Source organism: Ranitomeya imitator, chromosome 2, assembly GCF_032444005.1.
Source record: "Ranitomeya imitator isolate aRanImi1 chromosome 2, aRanImi1.pri, whole genome shotgun sequence".
In the NCBI taxonomy this organism is placed as follows: Eukaryota; Metazoa; Chordata; class Amphibia; order Anura; family Dendrobatidae; genus Ranitomeya; species Ranitomeya imitator.
In genome coordinates this window covers 799549784-799567074 of record NC_091283.1, presented here as the reverse complement: position 1 = coordinate 799567074, position 17291 = coordinate 799549784, and the positions used below count along the sequence as shown (strand labels likewise).

Below are 17291 nucleotides of genomic sequence, written 5' to 3'. Positions count from 1 at the left end.
ATCCCAGCCAGAGGAGTAACAAGATGGCAGTGCAGAAGGCATCCGGCTCCAATGGTGACACAACACCCTGATGCGTTAAACAGCCAGGAATAGTGAGAAGTGTCTGCTGGATGGCTCACTTCATGGATTGGCTTCATTTTCAGGTTTTTCGCTGTATGCAAATGGAATCCAAAAGAGATTCTGTCAGTGGACGCTTCTTGATCTCCGCTTCTTTAAAAAACGTGTTTTCTCTAAAATACAGTGGTATTTTGCAGTAAAAGGGCATTTTTTGTAATTAAGGAGTCAGTCAGTATGTCATGCTCCCATCTTTGGTGCAGAATGAATCGGTTTCCTTGAAAAGGTTTTTCTCGAGAGCAAAAATTCATTTTAATCAATATATCTTGGAATAATAATAATTTCCACAATTGGATGTGTTTTTATATAAAATGTTCCTGTGCTGAGATAATCTTATAAATGTGCCCCTGCTGTGTACTGTGTAATGGCCGTGTCTGACTGTATAGGGACATGGTCTGATCACACCACAGCTCCTGGGCAGGGGAGGACACAAAAGAGTATACAGACACGACAGCACGGGATTTCAAATGATTTTTTTGTGAGGCAAAACATTTCCTTGCCTTTAGTTAACCCCTTAACGGCCGCCTATATGCCTTTTAACGGCAGCAGTTAAGGGTACTCGCCGCTGAGAAATAAGTGTATAGCACCCCTCATCGTAGCCGAGACCCCGGAGAAAATAATTTGAGTCACTTTTTACCATCCTCAGCTTTGTGATCGCTAGATCACAAAAAAGTCAGATTTCCCATTAATTTCTCTCTCCTCATATGATGTAGCATACCAGAGGAGAGAGAAATGGGGTCCCAGTATCCCTGGACCCTCCTGCATTGCCCTCCAACCCTTGGCATCTTTTTCCCGGAAGAAAATAGAGGACGCATGCGCAGTGCACCCGCCGAGATCTGCCAGCCACCACACGGCAACAATAGGAGATTTTTCCTATTGGTTCACTTTGATCACTGGGATAGACCCATTCTTTGCAGTTAGGGTTAGAGCTGGGGTTACGGTTGTGTTGGGGTTGGGGTTGTGTTGGGGTTATGGTTGTGTTGGGGTTACGGTTGTGTTGGGGTTATGGTTGTGTTGGGGTTATGGTTGTGTTGGGGTTACGGTTGTGTTGGGGTTACAGTTGTGTTGGGGTTAGGGTGGTGTTGGGGTTAGAGTTGTGGTTAGGGTTGAAATTAGGGTTAGGGCTGTGTTAGGGTTGGAGTTAGAATTGAGGGGTTTCCACTGTTTAGGTACATCAAGGGGGTCTCCAAACGCGACATGTCGCCCGCCATTGATTACAGCCAATTTTGCTTTCAAAAAGTCAAACGGTGTTCCCTCTCTTCTAAGCCCTGCCATGCACCCAAACAGTGGCTTTCCCCCACATACATGGTATCGACGTACTCAGGAGAAATTGCACAACAAATGTTGTGGTCCATTTTGTTCTGATACCCTTGTGAAAATAAAAAAAAATTTGGTTCCAAAGTTAATTTTTGGTGAAAAAAGTGAAATGTTCATTTTTTCCTTCCACATTGCTTTAGTTCTTGTGAAGCACCTGAAGAGTTAATAAACTTCTTGAATGTGGTTTTGCGCACCTTGAGGGGTGCAGTTTTTAGAATATTGTCACTTTTGGGTATTTTCTGTTATATTGACCCCCCAAACTCACTACAAATGTGAGGTGGTCCCTAAAAAAAAAAATGGTTTTGTAAAAATGAGAAATCACTGGTCAATTTTTAACCCTTATAATTTCCTAACCAAAAAAAGTCTTTTAAAACTTGTGCTGATGTAAAGTAGACATGTGGGAAATGTTATTTTAATAAGTATTTTGTGCGACATATCTTTGTGATTTAAGGGCATAAAAATTCAAAGTTTGAAAATTGCAAAAAAAAATTTTTGTCAAATTTCCTTATTTACACAAATAAACGCAGATCATATCGAATAAATTTTACCATTATCTTGAAGTACAATATGTCACGAAAAAATAATCTAGACCCGTTAAAACGTTCCAGAGTTATAACCACATAAAGTGACATTGGCCCAAATTGTAAATATTGGCTTGGTCGTTAAGTGCAAAATTGGCTCCGTCACTAAGGGGTTAAGCAATCTGAAAAGAAAGATTCATTTGTGATCCCGAGCTGTAATGTCTGTATACTCTCTTGCTCCCTCCCCTGCCCAGGAGCTGTGGTACGATCAGACCATGTTCCTGTACGGTCAGACACGGCCATTACACAGTACACAGGGGGGCACATTTATAAGATTATCTCAGCACAGGAACATTTTATGTAAACACATCCAATGATGGAAGTGATTATTATTCCAAGATCTATTGATTCAAATGTTGATTAAAATTAACTTTGTTCGTGGGAAAGCCCCTTTAATTGCAGAATTCCAGAATATGTTGCTAGGTTGTACACACACTAAGTATCTTACATACCCCATTTCTTAATACCGTGTATTAAAAAAAGAAAACACAGTAATTTGACAATAAATGGCTTCACCCAACCACTAACCATGAGTGGAGAAAAAGTTTTGGTGTTATCATTAATATTCTCTGAAAAAAAGGCCAAGAAAGCAAAAATTCTGCCGGAGTATGTAAACTTTTGAGCACAACTGTACATATGTGTATGTATATATAGATATAGGGTTTTTCTATCCGCAGATTATTCATCATCCTAGCGTGATATGAATGGTTAGCCGTTATGTTTATTGCCGTGCTATGCATTATCTACTCTTATTCTCTTCTATGACAGCCCATAATACCAGCAACTTTGCAGTCCACTTATTCTGTATAAAATGATTTTAGCTCCTATTTTATATTTTTCTTATTTTTGTATTAGGTTAGAACAGCTGCTAAAGTGATAAACCCCGAGCTGATGTGCATGGCGTGTGGCTCCTACCGGCGACAGAAACGGACGTGCGGTGATGTTGATGTGTTAGTGACGCATCCTGATGGCAAGTCCCATAAAGGGGTTTTCAGCAAACTGATTGATAGCCTCAAATTGCAAGGTAAGGAAATCCTTAGTGTTTGTGACATAAGAGGAAAACATATATAACCTGTATCACAAATCATATCAAAGCCCTGTGATGTATTTATTTATGAGCCAGGAACGAGCACCCTGGGACCCAGGCCCTGTAATTTCCATGTGCTAATCATACCGTGCTGCTCCTACGTACCAATCACTGCAGGATTTCATTCACCTGCCGTCAGGGACATCACAGAATCAAGAGGAATTGTCTTTTCTAATTAAAGCCACCAAGCAAATATTTGATGTTCCTTCCCTTTGTGTTTGATCCGTCCAGGGTTCCTGACAGATGATTTGGTGAGCCACGAGGAGAACGGAAATCAGAAGAAGTACATGGGAGTATGTCGCTTGCCGGGGCCAGCTCAGCGGCACCGTAGACTGGATATCATCATAGTTCCCTACGGGGAGTTTGCCTGCGCCATTTTATATTTCACAGGTTCGGCTCACTTTAATAGATCCATGCGAGCTCTTGCAAAGACCAAGGGCATGAGTCTATCCGAGCATTCCCTCAACAAGGACGTGGTGCGTAACGGGAACCTGAAGGTAAATGCTGGATACCCGCTGCCAACACCATCCGAGAGACATGTGTTTGAGATCCTCGGGCTTCCCTTCAGAGAACCGCACGAAAGAGATTGGTAGATTTTTATTTTTTAATGACCTCCTGGGTTATGTAACATTTGGTTGGTATATAACTGGCCTTTCAATTATTCAATGCATCATATGAAATTTTATAGGGAGTCCGTCATTCCAAACTGACAATAAAAACGCAGCATCTTGGCCTTGTAGGGGATATAGCGCTATAACAAACGCACATTTAGTGATCTAATTCCTCCATCATTCTGCAGAAATTAAAGTTTAATCAAACATCCTAATTCGGGTGCTCGGTGTACACTTGGTGAGGCCAAGAGGCTCAGTGCACCGTTTTATTCTTCGTTCTTTTTTCATGTCCGCCTTCCTCATTAGTGGTTGAGTTTTCTCTGCAGACAAATCAATGCTGTCAGTCACCTGTGAGGGAGACGGGGCATGAAAAAAACCAGCAGGTGGAACTGTGCACGGAGCGTCTTGGCCACACCCAGGGTGCACCGAGCACCTTAGTAGCATTTGATTGTTTATACTCTAGTTTTTGGAGAACAGAGAAGTAATTAGAACACTACATATCCCCTACAGGAAGGTGTACTTAGTTTATACTGTCAGTTTAGGATGACATACTCCCTGATTATCCAAGTAAGAGCCACCCAATATCGGACGTTCGGCTGCCAAAGTGCCATGTTTTTAAGCCATGTGACATTTAGACAGTTATTGTCTTGATCACACAATGTCTTTTATTTATCCTTATTGAAAATATATGAAAGAATCTCGAAGACGCAGAACTTCCTCAGAGATAAGGAGCCGCCAGCAGTGACTTATTCCCCTCTCCCCATTGAGAGGAAGGACAATCTTACCCTCTGGCCCTATTGGCAGCCCTGACTCCTGAAAATACACTGAATGGTACACCATATTTCATATCTCATGGCGCTGTGTTATTGTCACTTTTCTTCAGTTCACGGTCTGCACCACAGGACAGTTCCTAGACAACCACTAATATGTTTCTTCTCGCACTTTATACCTATGACAGATGTGACTGTGAATGTGCTCATTCTTCTTTTCTAGAATACTTTAGAGAGGACCTGATGCCACTGACCCATCTGGATTAGTAAATGCTTCTATTTCTCGGGATGTAACAGTTCTGGAGAATTGCTCTCTTAGAATTCTTTATTGTGCTGTTCCTCTGGAAAAAGTATCACTAAATCCATCATGAGCGCTCCCTCTGTCAGTGAGGGCACATCCTATACACACCCTAAGGCCTTCTTCACACGTAGGTTTTGTATGTCCATATGTGGTCTTTTTTTTTAAGGACTACGAATGTGGACATTGTATTCAATGGTGGTGCACACTGTGTGTCCGTGTGGAAATCCCTGCACGTGTTGCGGCTGTCGAATAGCTTCAAGACATGCACTCAAGCATTTTTAGCCTTGCACCACCTTATTTGATTTTATTGACATAGCAAATTGTTCTATCAAAAGATGATACATATTTGATTTTTTTTAAAGCTACGGTCTGATGCCGCCGACCATTTCTCTCATTCTGAATACTCTCCTATACTTTGCAATATTAAACACGGCCCCATTCCAGACGCTGTGCGTGGTTTTCACGGACCCATAAACTTCTACTGGCCCTTGCTGGAAAAACACGGACATGTGAACAGCAGCATAGATTATAATGGTACTCGTGAAATAAATGGATGCCACATGTACTGGTAACACGGACGTGTGAAGGAGGCCTGACTCGGTCCGGAGTCACTCTGTGTAGGGAAAAACCTCTTGTATAAAGCGTATGGCAAGTAATCCCCTTCACTACAGTATATTCAAGAGACCCGACTCTAATAATTTATCGTGATTGAGCGAATCCACCGAGATGGCATCGTGCCGTATTCCAGATAAAGCCTCATAGCAGTTTTACAATATATGGCTCTGTTCACATTGGATTTTTTGGCTCCTGGATCCATGCTAATTATGTTGGACCCATTTAAACCTATTTAGCACCAAATCTTATTGATCTGTACAGCATCTAATCATGTTTTTTTTTGCTACTGAGCAGAATAATGCAGCTGATACTATTCTGCCTGTGAAGCACAAGGGAAGCCTAATGTGAACACAGCCATAAATAGGGCGTCTCATCAGTTTGGAGCTGCTGTTGTCCATCTCTTGGTGTTCCCAATAGCTGGTCTTACTGGTGAGAACTTAAGCCAAACAGTAATGTAGAGGATAGAGACCACACAGACAGGAGTTGCCGTTACCAGACACCATTTTAATGACGTCAAATGTCAGAGTTTTGATGAGAGGACGGTAATTGCATTCGTTTTATACGAAGCCTGACGTCTAGTAGGTTTTTTAACTTTTGGGAAAATTGAACGGATGTATTTATATATGAAGATGATAATCAAGGATGACGAGAGTTGTGAATCTGATGTAATCATGTTATATCCTTGGTATATAATAAAGTATACTGCTCACATATATGTTGTGTCTTGTTCTCCCTCCTGGGCCACTGAAACCATCGCTGGAAGCGATCACAACAGGCATCTTTGGGAAGGATCAGGATCAGCTTTTTTTATCCAAATGAACTTCTATTTGTAAATGTGTAGTAGCTAGTGATGAGCGAACGTGCTCGGGTGAGGTGTTATCCAACATGCTGTTTGTTACACAATCCCTGCTTGCGTTGTGGCTGTCGAACAGCCGTAGACATGCAGGTGCGAGGACTCGACCGTAGTATTTGAGCACGCCGAAGACACTGTTAGCACCCGAGCATGGCGGATAACACCTTATTCCAGCATGCTCACTCATCACTAGTAGGATCTCTACTTGTGTCAGTGGTTACTAACTATACACCCCTATGTGTGTTCATGGTGTATAATAATCACTCTATTGAAATTTTTGTAGAAATGTTTGCAAATTTATTAAAAAATAAAAACTGAAATATCACATAGTCATAAGTATTCAGACCCTTAGCTCAGTATTGATTAGAAGCACCTTTTGAGCTAGTACAGCCGTAAGTCTTCTTGGGAATGATGCAGCAAGTTTTTCACACCAGGATTTGGGGATCCTCGGCCATTCTTCCCTGCAGATCCTCTCCAGTTCCGTCAGGTTGGATGGTGAACGTTGGTGGACAGCCATTTTCAGGTCTCTCCAGAGATGCTCAATTGGGTTTAGGTCAGGGCTCTGGCTGGGCCAGTCAGGAATGGTCACAGAGTTGTTCTGAAGCCACTCCTTTGTTATTTTATCTGTGCGCTTAGGGTCATTATCTTGTTGGAAGGTGAACCTTCAGCCAAGTCTGAGGTCCAGAGAACTCTAGAAGAGGTTTTCATCCAGGATATCTCTGAAACTGGCCGCATTCATGTTTCCTTCAATGGCAACCAGTCATCCTGTCCCTGCAGCTGAAAAGCAACCCAATAGCATGATGATGCCATCATGTTTCACTGTTGGGATTGTATTGGGCAGGTGATGAGCAGTGCCTGGTTTTCTCCACACATACCACTTAGAATTATCACCAAAAGGGTCTATCTTCATCTCATCAGACCAGAGAATCTTATTTCTCATAGTCTGGGAGCCCTTCATGTGTTTTTTAGCAAACTCTATGCGGCTTTCATATGTCTTGCACTGAGGAGAGGCTTCCGTCTGGCCACTCTGCCATAAAGGCCTGACTGGTGGAGGGCTGCAGTGATAGTTGACTTTGTTGATCTTTCTCCCATCTCCTTACTGCATCTCTGGAGCTCAGCCACAGTGATCTTGCGGTTCTTCTTTACCTCTCTCACCAAGACTCTTCTCCCACGATTGCTCAGTTTGGCTGGACGGCCAGGTCTAGGAAGACTTCTGGTGGTCCTAAACATCTTCCATTTTTAGGATTATGGAGGCCACTGTGCTCTTAGAAACCTTGAGTACTGCAGAAATTCTGTTGTAACCTTGGCCAGATCTGTGCCTTGCCACAATTCTGTCTCTGAGCTCCTTGGCCAGTTCCTTTGACCTCATGATTCTCATTTGGTCTGACATTCACTGTGAGCTGTGAGGTCTTATATAGACAGGTGTGCGCCTTTCCAAATCAAGTCCTATCAGTTTAATTACACACCGCTGGACTCCGATGAAGGAGTAGAACCCTCTCAAGGAGGATCAGAAGGAAATGGACAGCATGTGACTTAAAGGGACTCTGTCACCTGAATTTGGAGGGAACAATCTTCAGCCATGAAGGCGGGGTTTTTGGGTGTTTGATTCACCCTTTCCTTACCCGCTGGCTGCATGCTGGCTGCAATATTGGATTGAAGTTCATTCTCTGTCCTCCGTAGTACATGCCTGCACAAGGCAATCTTGTCAGGCAATCTTGCCTTGCGCAGGCGTGTACTATGGAGGACAGAGAATGAACTTCAATCCAATATTGCAGCCAGCATGCAGCCAGCGGGTAAGGAAAGGGTGAATCAAACACCCAAAAACCTCGCCTCCATGGGTGAAGATTGTTCCCTCCAAATTCAGGTGACGAAGTCCCTTTAAATATGAATGTCTGAGCAAAGGGTCCGAATACTTATGACCATGTGATATTTGTTTTTCTTTTTTAATAAATTTGCCAAAAAATTCTACATTTCTGTTTTTTTTCAGTCAAGATGCATCGGATCCGTTTTGGACTTGAATTTCTAATACGGAACAGACAGACGGAACGTCCAAAATGCAGTGTGAACAGAGCCTAAACCAGAGCACGCGATCGTAGATAATAATCATTTTGTCTGCAGTAAAATTACCAATTTCTCAAAAATACATACAAGGCAGATTGTATGCACAATGATTTGTGCAGGAGGAGTAATCATCCGGACCCCAGTTCTTGTGAGCGGTGAAGCTCGGGGCGGTGTGGTCTCCATTCATCTTACATTTTGCACCCGTCCTATTATTTATGGACCATCGAGTCCAAGGGCAGATGAAAGATGGGAGCGGCTCAGGGCTGTATGGCCTTTTGTATCGTGGTCCGGGTACGGCCTGAATAGTTTCATTTATGTCTATGGAGTAGTTGATGACTCTCAGCCGGTTTGTACATGAAGGTCCACACTCGGACCATGATGTGTAAGAGGTCGCTGGTTTTGAGTCACTTTTCTTGCAGTATTTATAACATTAGTGAATACTAAAAATGAGCAGTTACAGGGTCTCGGGTGCCCTCGGGTATTATTCTTACCTTTCACTTACTTTTGCATTGAGGTTTTTATTAAAGGCTCACAAAGAACTACAAGGCACAGTCAGGAAGGTCAGCGAAAAATGTCATTGGCAGCACCACATTAACCCCTCAAACAATACGTCTTCAAAGAGCCAGCCAAAGTCTATAAATCTTTTACAAGCCACGAAGTCCCAGGTTCCAGGTGCATAAATTGACAAGTAGGTGGCTACAGCCGGACTAAGTCACGGTTTAACCTGGGACATCACAGAGGATAGCCCCATAAAATGGAATATCTTCCCAAGCTCTGAAGAGAATACGAGACCCCCAGCCCTTCCTATTGTCATGGACGGTGTGAGAAAGGTGAACTGGTGTCTCCTCGCCGGGGGTTTAAAGGGGGCAATTAGCATTAATAAAACCCCAACTGGAAGAATATGAGAGATGTGATCACACTTGCACAACAATAACTATCAGTGATGAGTGTTTTCACACCTCGCTGACTGAGGGTCTCTAATTGTGATCGTTATGTGGGGGATTAAGGTGGGACACGTATCTGGAGAGGCGTGCGTCCCCTCAGCTGTGCCTTTTAAGTGTTTCTTATGTAAAGTGCAGCAGTTTATACGGGGGTAATTCTGGGCTTTAGCCTCTTTAGGGGTCATACTGAATACAGTGAGTGTCTTACATTAGTACCTTGGCTCCATCCACACTGTACATTCACCGTACAGTTTGCTTATGTCGCCTATGGCACACAGTTATAAATGAGATATATTGCTTATTTACGCTGCCCTCTGCGGAGTACGACGTCACGGCTTATGTTGGGATCTCCGAAAACCCCAATTCTGACGTCAGCCCCAATTGAATGAACCCAAGGGAGTCCCTGTGGACACTGTCCGCCCTCCGGCAATATTTGTGTTTTTTTTCTGCCCCCATGTAATACTCCGCATAGGGAGCTGAATGTGCGTGAATCTATATTGTCCACCTCTGGGGACCATTTTTTTTTCCTCCTTATGTGCATGCATTTGGGGCTTAAAATCATTTTTGCAATCGAGTTTCGTTATAAGTTTTGCACCCTTAGACTTTTAGAAGCTTCAACTTTGACGTGTTCCTACGTCAGATAAGAGGAGTGGAGAAAAAAAAAAAGTGCCAAACTCCCCATTAGAAATCATAGCGAGCTCACTAATGGGTTCTCAGATAACTCATTCTGCAGTCCGCAATAGACAGTGCAGCATAAAGGTTATAGAGGGCAAACGGCGCAACAATTATTAATGAAATCCAATGGAAAAAAATATTTTTAACCCCTAATATATACATTTCAGTAAATAAAAAATTGTCCCTAAAGGTGCACAACCCCTTTAATATACATGTTTGTAGTGACTGCATAGGAAAAGGAAGCAAAATAGGAGGTAAACCCACAAATATCAGCACAGTATATGCCACATGGACCACGAGTCAGGTGAGAACCTCTGAGATGGTGAACCCCCACATTGGGGGCTTGTTTACAGGGGGTCATCAACAAGCCATTCTAATGTGGCAAATGTATTTAGATGTAGGGCTAAGCCAGTAAGCGGAGTCCTGGGTGACGCCATCTCCTACTTGTGTCTAATGGATCCAGTTCCTGGGCAGATTCTTCTCTACAGCATCATCATTCAGCTGTTTCCAGCCTTGGAGCTCCATCTGGTGGTTGACACATGGAACTACATATCAGAGCTCCCACTGGTGGTTGGTACATGGTACTACAACCCAAAGTGATCCCTAGTGGTAGCAGGGGGAACTACAGTATCTTCTAATTAAACTTAAACTGATAGGGTTTCTTATGAAATCCCTACTGGGTCATATCCTAATTTCAGCACTTTGGTAGCTTAGAGTCTATTTGTGCCCCCACTTGTGACTTTGCTCCTGAACCGTTGCCCACAACCCTGACCCATGCCTCTTTACCATCAATTGCTCCTATGCCCCTGATATAGGCCTTGGTAGACTTTGACATCTCGATTTGTCGTTGCCCCGTCATACTGTCTTCTTTCCATCTCGGCACGTCATTGGGGGAGACGAACCTAAATTCTTGTGGTTGTTCTTGGTGACATCTATGTGTTCTATGAGGCTATGTGCACACGTTGCGTATTGGGGTGCAGCATTTTCCGCATAAAATCCGCATCTCCTGGCAGAAACCGCAGGTGCGCTTTTGCCGCGGATTTTGTGCGGAATTAATGCGGATTTTGTGCAGATTTTCTGCGGTTTTTACCTCTGCGGATTTCTATAATAGAAGGGTGCAGAAACGCTGCACAAAAGAAGTGACATGCTACTTCTTTTCAATCCTCGGCGGATTCAGTGCGGATTTTTCCGCGCCATTAGCACAGCTTTATTTTTTTCCCCCTATTGATTTACATTGTACTGTAAGTCACTGTGCGGAACTGCAGCTTTCTGCGCGGAAAAAAAACGCTGCAGATCCGCACAAATTCCGTATCGTGTGCACGCACGCAGCCTAAGACTTTGTGTCCTGGCTTCATCTAATCCTAAAATGTGAGAAGGAATGGTTAATGGGACATGTAAGCAAATAGTAATCCCACCTATACAGGTGTAGCCCCCCAACATCAGCTTGTGAGCAAACAGACAGCAGTTAGGCAGAAGAGAAAGGAACATTGGATAAAAGTGCGCTGCATATAGCGTCACACATGGGTTCTGAAAGTATATGATGGCACTGTGGTATTGGCTTCTGGTGTTGAGGACTATGGAAGATTGTCAGGGACAAGGGGACACGTTTTTAGGGATAACAGATGCCTCCTGGATCCCAGGGACGGCCGCCATTGCTAATGGGAAGAGACTTTGGTTATAGAGCGCCCTCTGCTGGCTGAGCACTCGTATTTATCTGCATTTTGACCTGATAATAAATTGCAAAAGTACTAAATAAAACCACACAGGGCGAATACACTGCAATTTTTTTTTGTCTGGATTTGCGGGCGGAAGATCCGCAGCGTCTTTCAGTAGTAGCAAAGTGGATGGGATTTTCAATAAATGTCATCAACACGCCTCAAATAAAATTCAGCCTGGAAATTGAGAATCCTCAGATCAATTTTTCTAGGAGGTTTTCACAACAGATCTCACCGTCTGCAATACAAGGGGTGATAAAAGCCGAGAATACTCCTGTATTACACACAGATTGGCCCTTGGATCGGCAAATGATTTTTTTCCCGTCGCGGGGACAAGGCATATATTGATTGTAATAAGCATCCACCTAGTTTTTGTCAAGCCTCCTTCCCCCTTTTCTGCCCTCTACTCACTGCCAGTTTAGCGAAGGGTTAATTACAGATTAGAGAAAGGGATCTGTGCGTTCTCGCCCCCTTTAGGTCTCATTTCCACGGTATCCGTCCATCCGAGTGACGCGAGGGCAGATCCCATAGTTTGCGGCATCGTTCACATTCTTCCGTCAGAGATCCAGGTCAGCGAGCGACGCGCGTTACTTTTTATCTTCTTTTCTCCGGCTCATCCATTTTGTGGTAGAAATTGGTGAAAAGGCCGATTGACAACTGTTGCCGTTTTGACACAGCACATAAATTAATGCAGACGGCAGGATCTGTGGAAATCGGATCTGCTATTTTCTCCACCAGGACTGATCGTTCATTCTCAAAATTCTCAATTAAAAACATCTAACTTTCCCATTACTGACATAGGAGATGACGGTTGGTGCTCATAAAGTTCTATGAAGAAATGTAACTGTTGCAGCAAAATGTCAATCTGCCTACAACCCCCCAACCCCTTGTCTCCTCCCCCACCATCCTGTAGAATGCGGGGTCCTCGCCCCTCTGTATCAGTCTGTCATTGTTAGTCTGTTTACTGTAAGTGATATTTGTTATTTGTATGTAACCCCTTCTCATGTACAGCACCATGGAATCAATGGTGCTATAGAAATAATAATAATATTCTGCCTCTAGCTCCTCCTTCCATAGAACTTTACGAGCACCAACTGTCACCTCCTGTCTCAGTGATTGGAAAGTCTGTATTCACTAAAGACAGAGATTATCCCTGAACTGAGAATGAAAGATCCGTGCAGGAGGAGACGGGAGCAGATTTCTGTGATAAAGTATATTACAAAGTTGTTTATTGTCATATGTACTATTAATTTATGAAATAAAAATTAAAATGGTTACTCTTTAATTCTTTCGAGCCTTCTTTTCTCCTGTCATCTGCCAGGGAAGAGTCAAGACACCGCCATACACGTTAGCTTTTCCCAAAATAGTCTGGTTCATCTAACGATCATCTGTTGTGTATGATCACCTGAAATTCTGTCATTATTCTTACCTGGTGTAATACCGGCATTGTTTTTTTTTTCCTGCTCCCCTCTATTCCTGAGATATGGCTCTATATATATATATATATATATGTATATATATATATATACTAGCTATTCTACTAGCCGTTCTACGCCCGGGTGGCGAGCATTTATATTGGTGTATTGTCTACATCCTGGTATGTGCTGCTCCATCCTGTGTCCCCATCCTGTCATGCGCTGCTGCATCCTGCGTCCCCATCCTTATGTGCTGCTGCATCCTGCGTCCCCATCCTTATGTGCTGCTGCATCCTGCGTCCCCATCCTTATGTGCTGCTGCATCCTGCGTCCCCATCCTTATGTGCTGCTCCATCCTGCGTCCCCATCCTGTCATGCGCTGCTGCATCCTGCGTCCCCATCCTTATGTGCTGCTCCATCCTGCGTCCCCATCCTGTCATGCGCTGCTGCATCCTGCGTCCCCATCCTTATGTGCTGCTCCATCCTGCGTCCCCATCCTGTTATGTGCTGCTCCATCCTGCGTCCCCATCCTTATGTGCTGCTCCATCCTGCGTCCCCATCCTTATGTGCTGCTCCATCCTGCGTCCCCATCCTTATGTGCTGCTCCATCCTTCGTCCCCATCCTTATGTGCTGCTGCATCCTGCGTCCCCATCCTTATGTGCTGCTGCATCCTGCGTCCCCATCCTTATGTGCTGCTCCATCCTGCGTCCCCATCCTGTCATGCGCTGCTGCATCCTGCGTCCCCATCCTTATGTGCTGCTGCATCCTGCGTCCCCATCCTTATGTGCTGCTCCATCCTTCGTCCCCATCCTTATGTGCTGCTGCATCCTGCGTCCCCATCCTTATGTGCTGCTCCCATCCTGCGTCCCCATCCTTATGTGCTGCTCCATCCTGTGTCCCCATCCTGTCATGCGCTGCTGCATCCTGCGTCCCCATCCTTATGTGCTGCTCCATCCTGCGTCCCCATCCTTATGTGCTGCTCCATCCTTCGTCCCCATCCTTATGTGCTGCTGCATCCTGCGTCCCCATCCTTATGTGCTGCTCCCATCCTGCGTCCCCATCCTTATGTGCTGCTCCATCCTGCGTCCCCATCCTTATGTGCTGCTCCATCCTGCGTCCCCATCCTTATGTGCTGCTCCATCCTGCGTCCCCATCCTTATGTGCTGCTCCATCCTTCGTCCCCATCCTTATGTGCTGCTGCATCCTGCGTCCCCATCCTTATGTGCTGCTCCATCCTGCGTCCCCATCCTTATGTGCTGCTCCATCCTGCGTCCCCATCCTTATGTGCTGCTCCATCCTGCGTCCCCATCCTTATGTGCTGCTCCATCCTGCGTCCCCATCCTTATGTGCTGCTCCATCCTGCGTCCCCATCCTTATGTGCTGCTGCATCCTGCGTCCCCATCCTTATGTGCTGCTCCATCCTGCGTCCCCATCCTTATGTGCTGCTCCATCCTGCGTCCCCATCCTTATGTGCTGCTCCATCCTGCGTCCCCATCCTTATGTGCTGCTCCATCCTGCGTCCCCATCCTTATGTGCTGCTCCATCCTGCGTCCCCATCCTTATGTGCTGCTCCATCCTGCGTCCCCATCCTTATGTGCTGCTCCATCCTGCGTCCCCATCCTTATGTGCTGCTCCATCCTGCGTCCCCATCCTTATGTGCTGCTGCATCCTGCGTCCCCATCCTTATGTGCTGCTCCATCCTGCGTCCCCATCCTTATGTGCTGCTCCATCCTGCGTCCCCATCCTTATGTGCTGCTCCATCCTGCGTCCCCATCCTTATGTGCTGCTCCATCCTGCGTCCCCATCCTTATGTGCTGCTCCATCCTGCATCCCCATCCTTATGTGCTGCTCCCATCCTGCGTCCCCATCCTTATGTGCTGCTGCATCCTGCGTCCCCATCCTTATGTGCTGCTCCATCCTGCGTCCCCATCCTTATGTGCTGCTCCATCCTGCGTCCCCATCCTTATGTGCTGCTCCATCCTGCGTCCCCATACTGCCTCTGACCCGCTCGGCGCCGAGTGCTGGGGGGCCTGAGCAGGCGGGGACACCGGCGCGCTGTGGGGGTCAGGTGCCGGTATCGCCGCCAGCTCAGGCCCCCCAGCACTTACTATACTCACCTGTCCGGCGTTCCATCGCTGAGCGCCGCCATCTTCCCGGTCTCCTGGCTGTGACTGTTCAGTCAGAGGGCGGCGCCGGCGCACATTAAGCGCGTCATCGCGCCCTCTGAACTGAAGGTTACAGGCCGAAGACCGGGAAGATGGCGGCGCTCAGCGATGGAACGCAGGACAGGTGAATATGGCCGATACTCACCCTCCTGGCGCGTCCCTGCTTCTGCGGTGGAGATCGCGGTGTGCGTTCAGTGTGAACGCACACCGCGATCTCCCGGGAGCGTCACTCTGTGAGGCCCAGACTGTGCCGGCGCTTGCGCCTGCGCAGTCTATAAAGGCTTCGGACAGAGTGACGCTCCCAGCGTTATATTATAGATTTATAGATTCAAAAAAGAGGCAGCACTCCATTATTAAAGTGAAAGAATGTGGAAGGTTTTAATCAACCCACATAGCCGGGCGACGTTTCAGCTCCATCTGAGCCTTTTTCAAGCTCAGATGGAGCTGAAACGTCGCCCGGCTATGTGGGTTGATTAAAACCTTCCACATTCTTTCACTTTAATAATGGAGTGCTGCCTCTTTTTTGAATCTCTGTGAATCTGGTGCAATCGTTGGACTGGTTGCCTGAGGCCCTGCACCTGAAGATAAGTACAAGCGTGGTGCTGTTCCTTTTCTACTACTATATATATATATATATATATATATATATATATATATATATATATATATAAAATTATATTTTAGCCAAGTGTCTGTGCTCCTGAAGAAGACTCCTACAGAGAAGAGTTGAGGACAACTCCCACTTGGCTAAAAAGACTCGATTTACATAAAGGGAAGAGGGGTCAGGTCATATCTCAGGAATGGAGAGGATTCAAGAGAACCACGGCCTTCACATCAGGTAAATTAATTACTTATTTATGGAACGTGACCGGTCCGCTTTTAAGAAGTTTGTTTCCTTGATTCTAGAACTGGGCTGGAAATTAAACAATAGCTAAAAGGAAGTAAATGCCATATCGCAAATCTGATTTAAAGGGAATCGGTCTGCAGGTTTTTTTTGCTATGAAATCTGAGGGCAGCATTAGGTAGGGGCTGAGACACTGATTTCAGCAATGTGCCACTTATTAGGCTGTGTGTTGTTTCCATACATTTAGTGTTTTATCAGCAGGAGATTATCACCGTCCAGACTACAGCTCATGTGACTCCTGGTCATCCCTCCTCTGATTAGCAGCTCACTGTCAATAGACAATGTACACAGAGATCGGTGGTTTAGGTGGGGTTCGCTTTCTGAGCTCTGCTACATCTAACAACTCTGATTGTATCACAACCAAGTAAACTAAGTGGCACATTACTGGAATCAGGGTCTCTTTTTCTGTTATGCCTGTCTCAGATGATGTTTCAAAAACCTGGTGACTGATTCCCTTTAATACATTTACTGATGATTTATAAGAAATATTGAAATGGGAATCATTGTTTGCTAAGGTTGCAAAAAATAAAATTAGTTGTAGAGTAAAATCAAACACGATCTGTATGTAATAAATAAGCGGCGTTGATGAGTGCTAATTTGCAGAACTTTAGTTGCGGTCTAATTTCTTTGTTTTTCCCAATAAAAAGTTATCGTACTTCCATGATATACACACTGTACATAGCATGGAAAGAAATTCACACTGCAAAAACCCTTCTGCACCACTAGGTGGCAGCAGTCCACAGTTTTCAGGCATGAGGACAACTGCACACTGTGCTACATGACTGTGTTTCACAAATACCAACTTGTTCTGCGGCCCACCACTGTGCTGCCCTCTGGGGGGACAAGATAATCTGTAAAAGTAGAAATGCTATGGGAAGGATAATTAGATCTTAAATGTTTAGAGTTATTAACCAAATTTCCATATTTATGTGCAAATCAGTGATACAGAGCATGGTTATGTGTCAGCACTGCAGAAGGATTTGGGGGTATGGTACAACAAGGACGGGAAAAAACACCGACGGAATTAATACTGTGATCAAACAAGGCTAATGTGACAGATACAATCTGTAAGATTGAAAGCGTAAACCCTGGCCCCAATTCATTCATCACTTGCAGGGTTTTGTTTCTTTAGAGCACCGCTCCAGCGTTTTATTTTTTCTATATT

The 17291-nt window shown here is 44.9% G+C and overlaps 1 protein-coding gene across 1 annotated transcript in view; it reads left to right on the top strand.

The window, feature by feature from the left end:
* The window catches only part of POLL (DNA polymerase lambda), a 32394-nt gene extending 26285 nt beyond the window's left edge, over positions 1 to 6109 (top strand). The window contains exons 8-9 of the mRNA XM_069753753.1: positions 2868 to 3036; positions 3331 to 6109. Coding sequence (XP_069609854.1) covers positions 2868 to 3036; positions 3331 to 3692 — 531 coding nt within the window. The 3' untranslated portion in view covers positions 3693 to 6109. The remainder of the gene's footprint in view (positions 1 to 2867; positions 3037 to 3330) is intronic.
* Positions 6110 to 17291: the final 11182 nt, after the last annotated feature.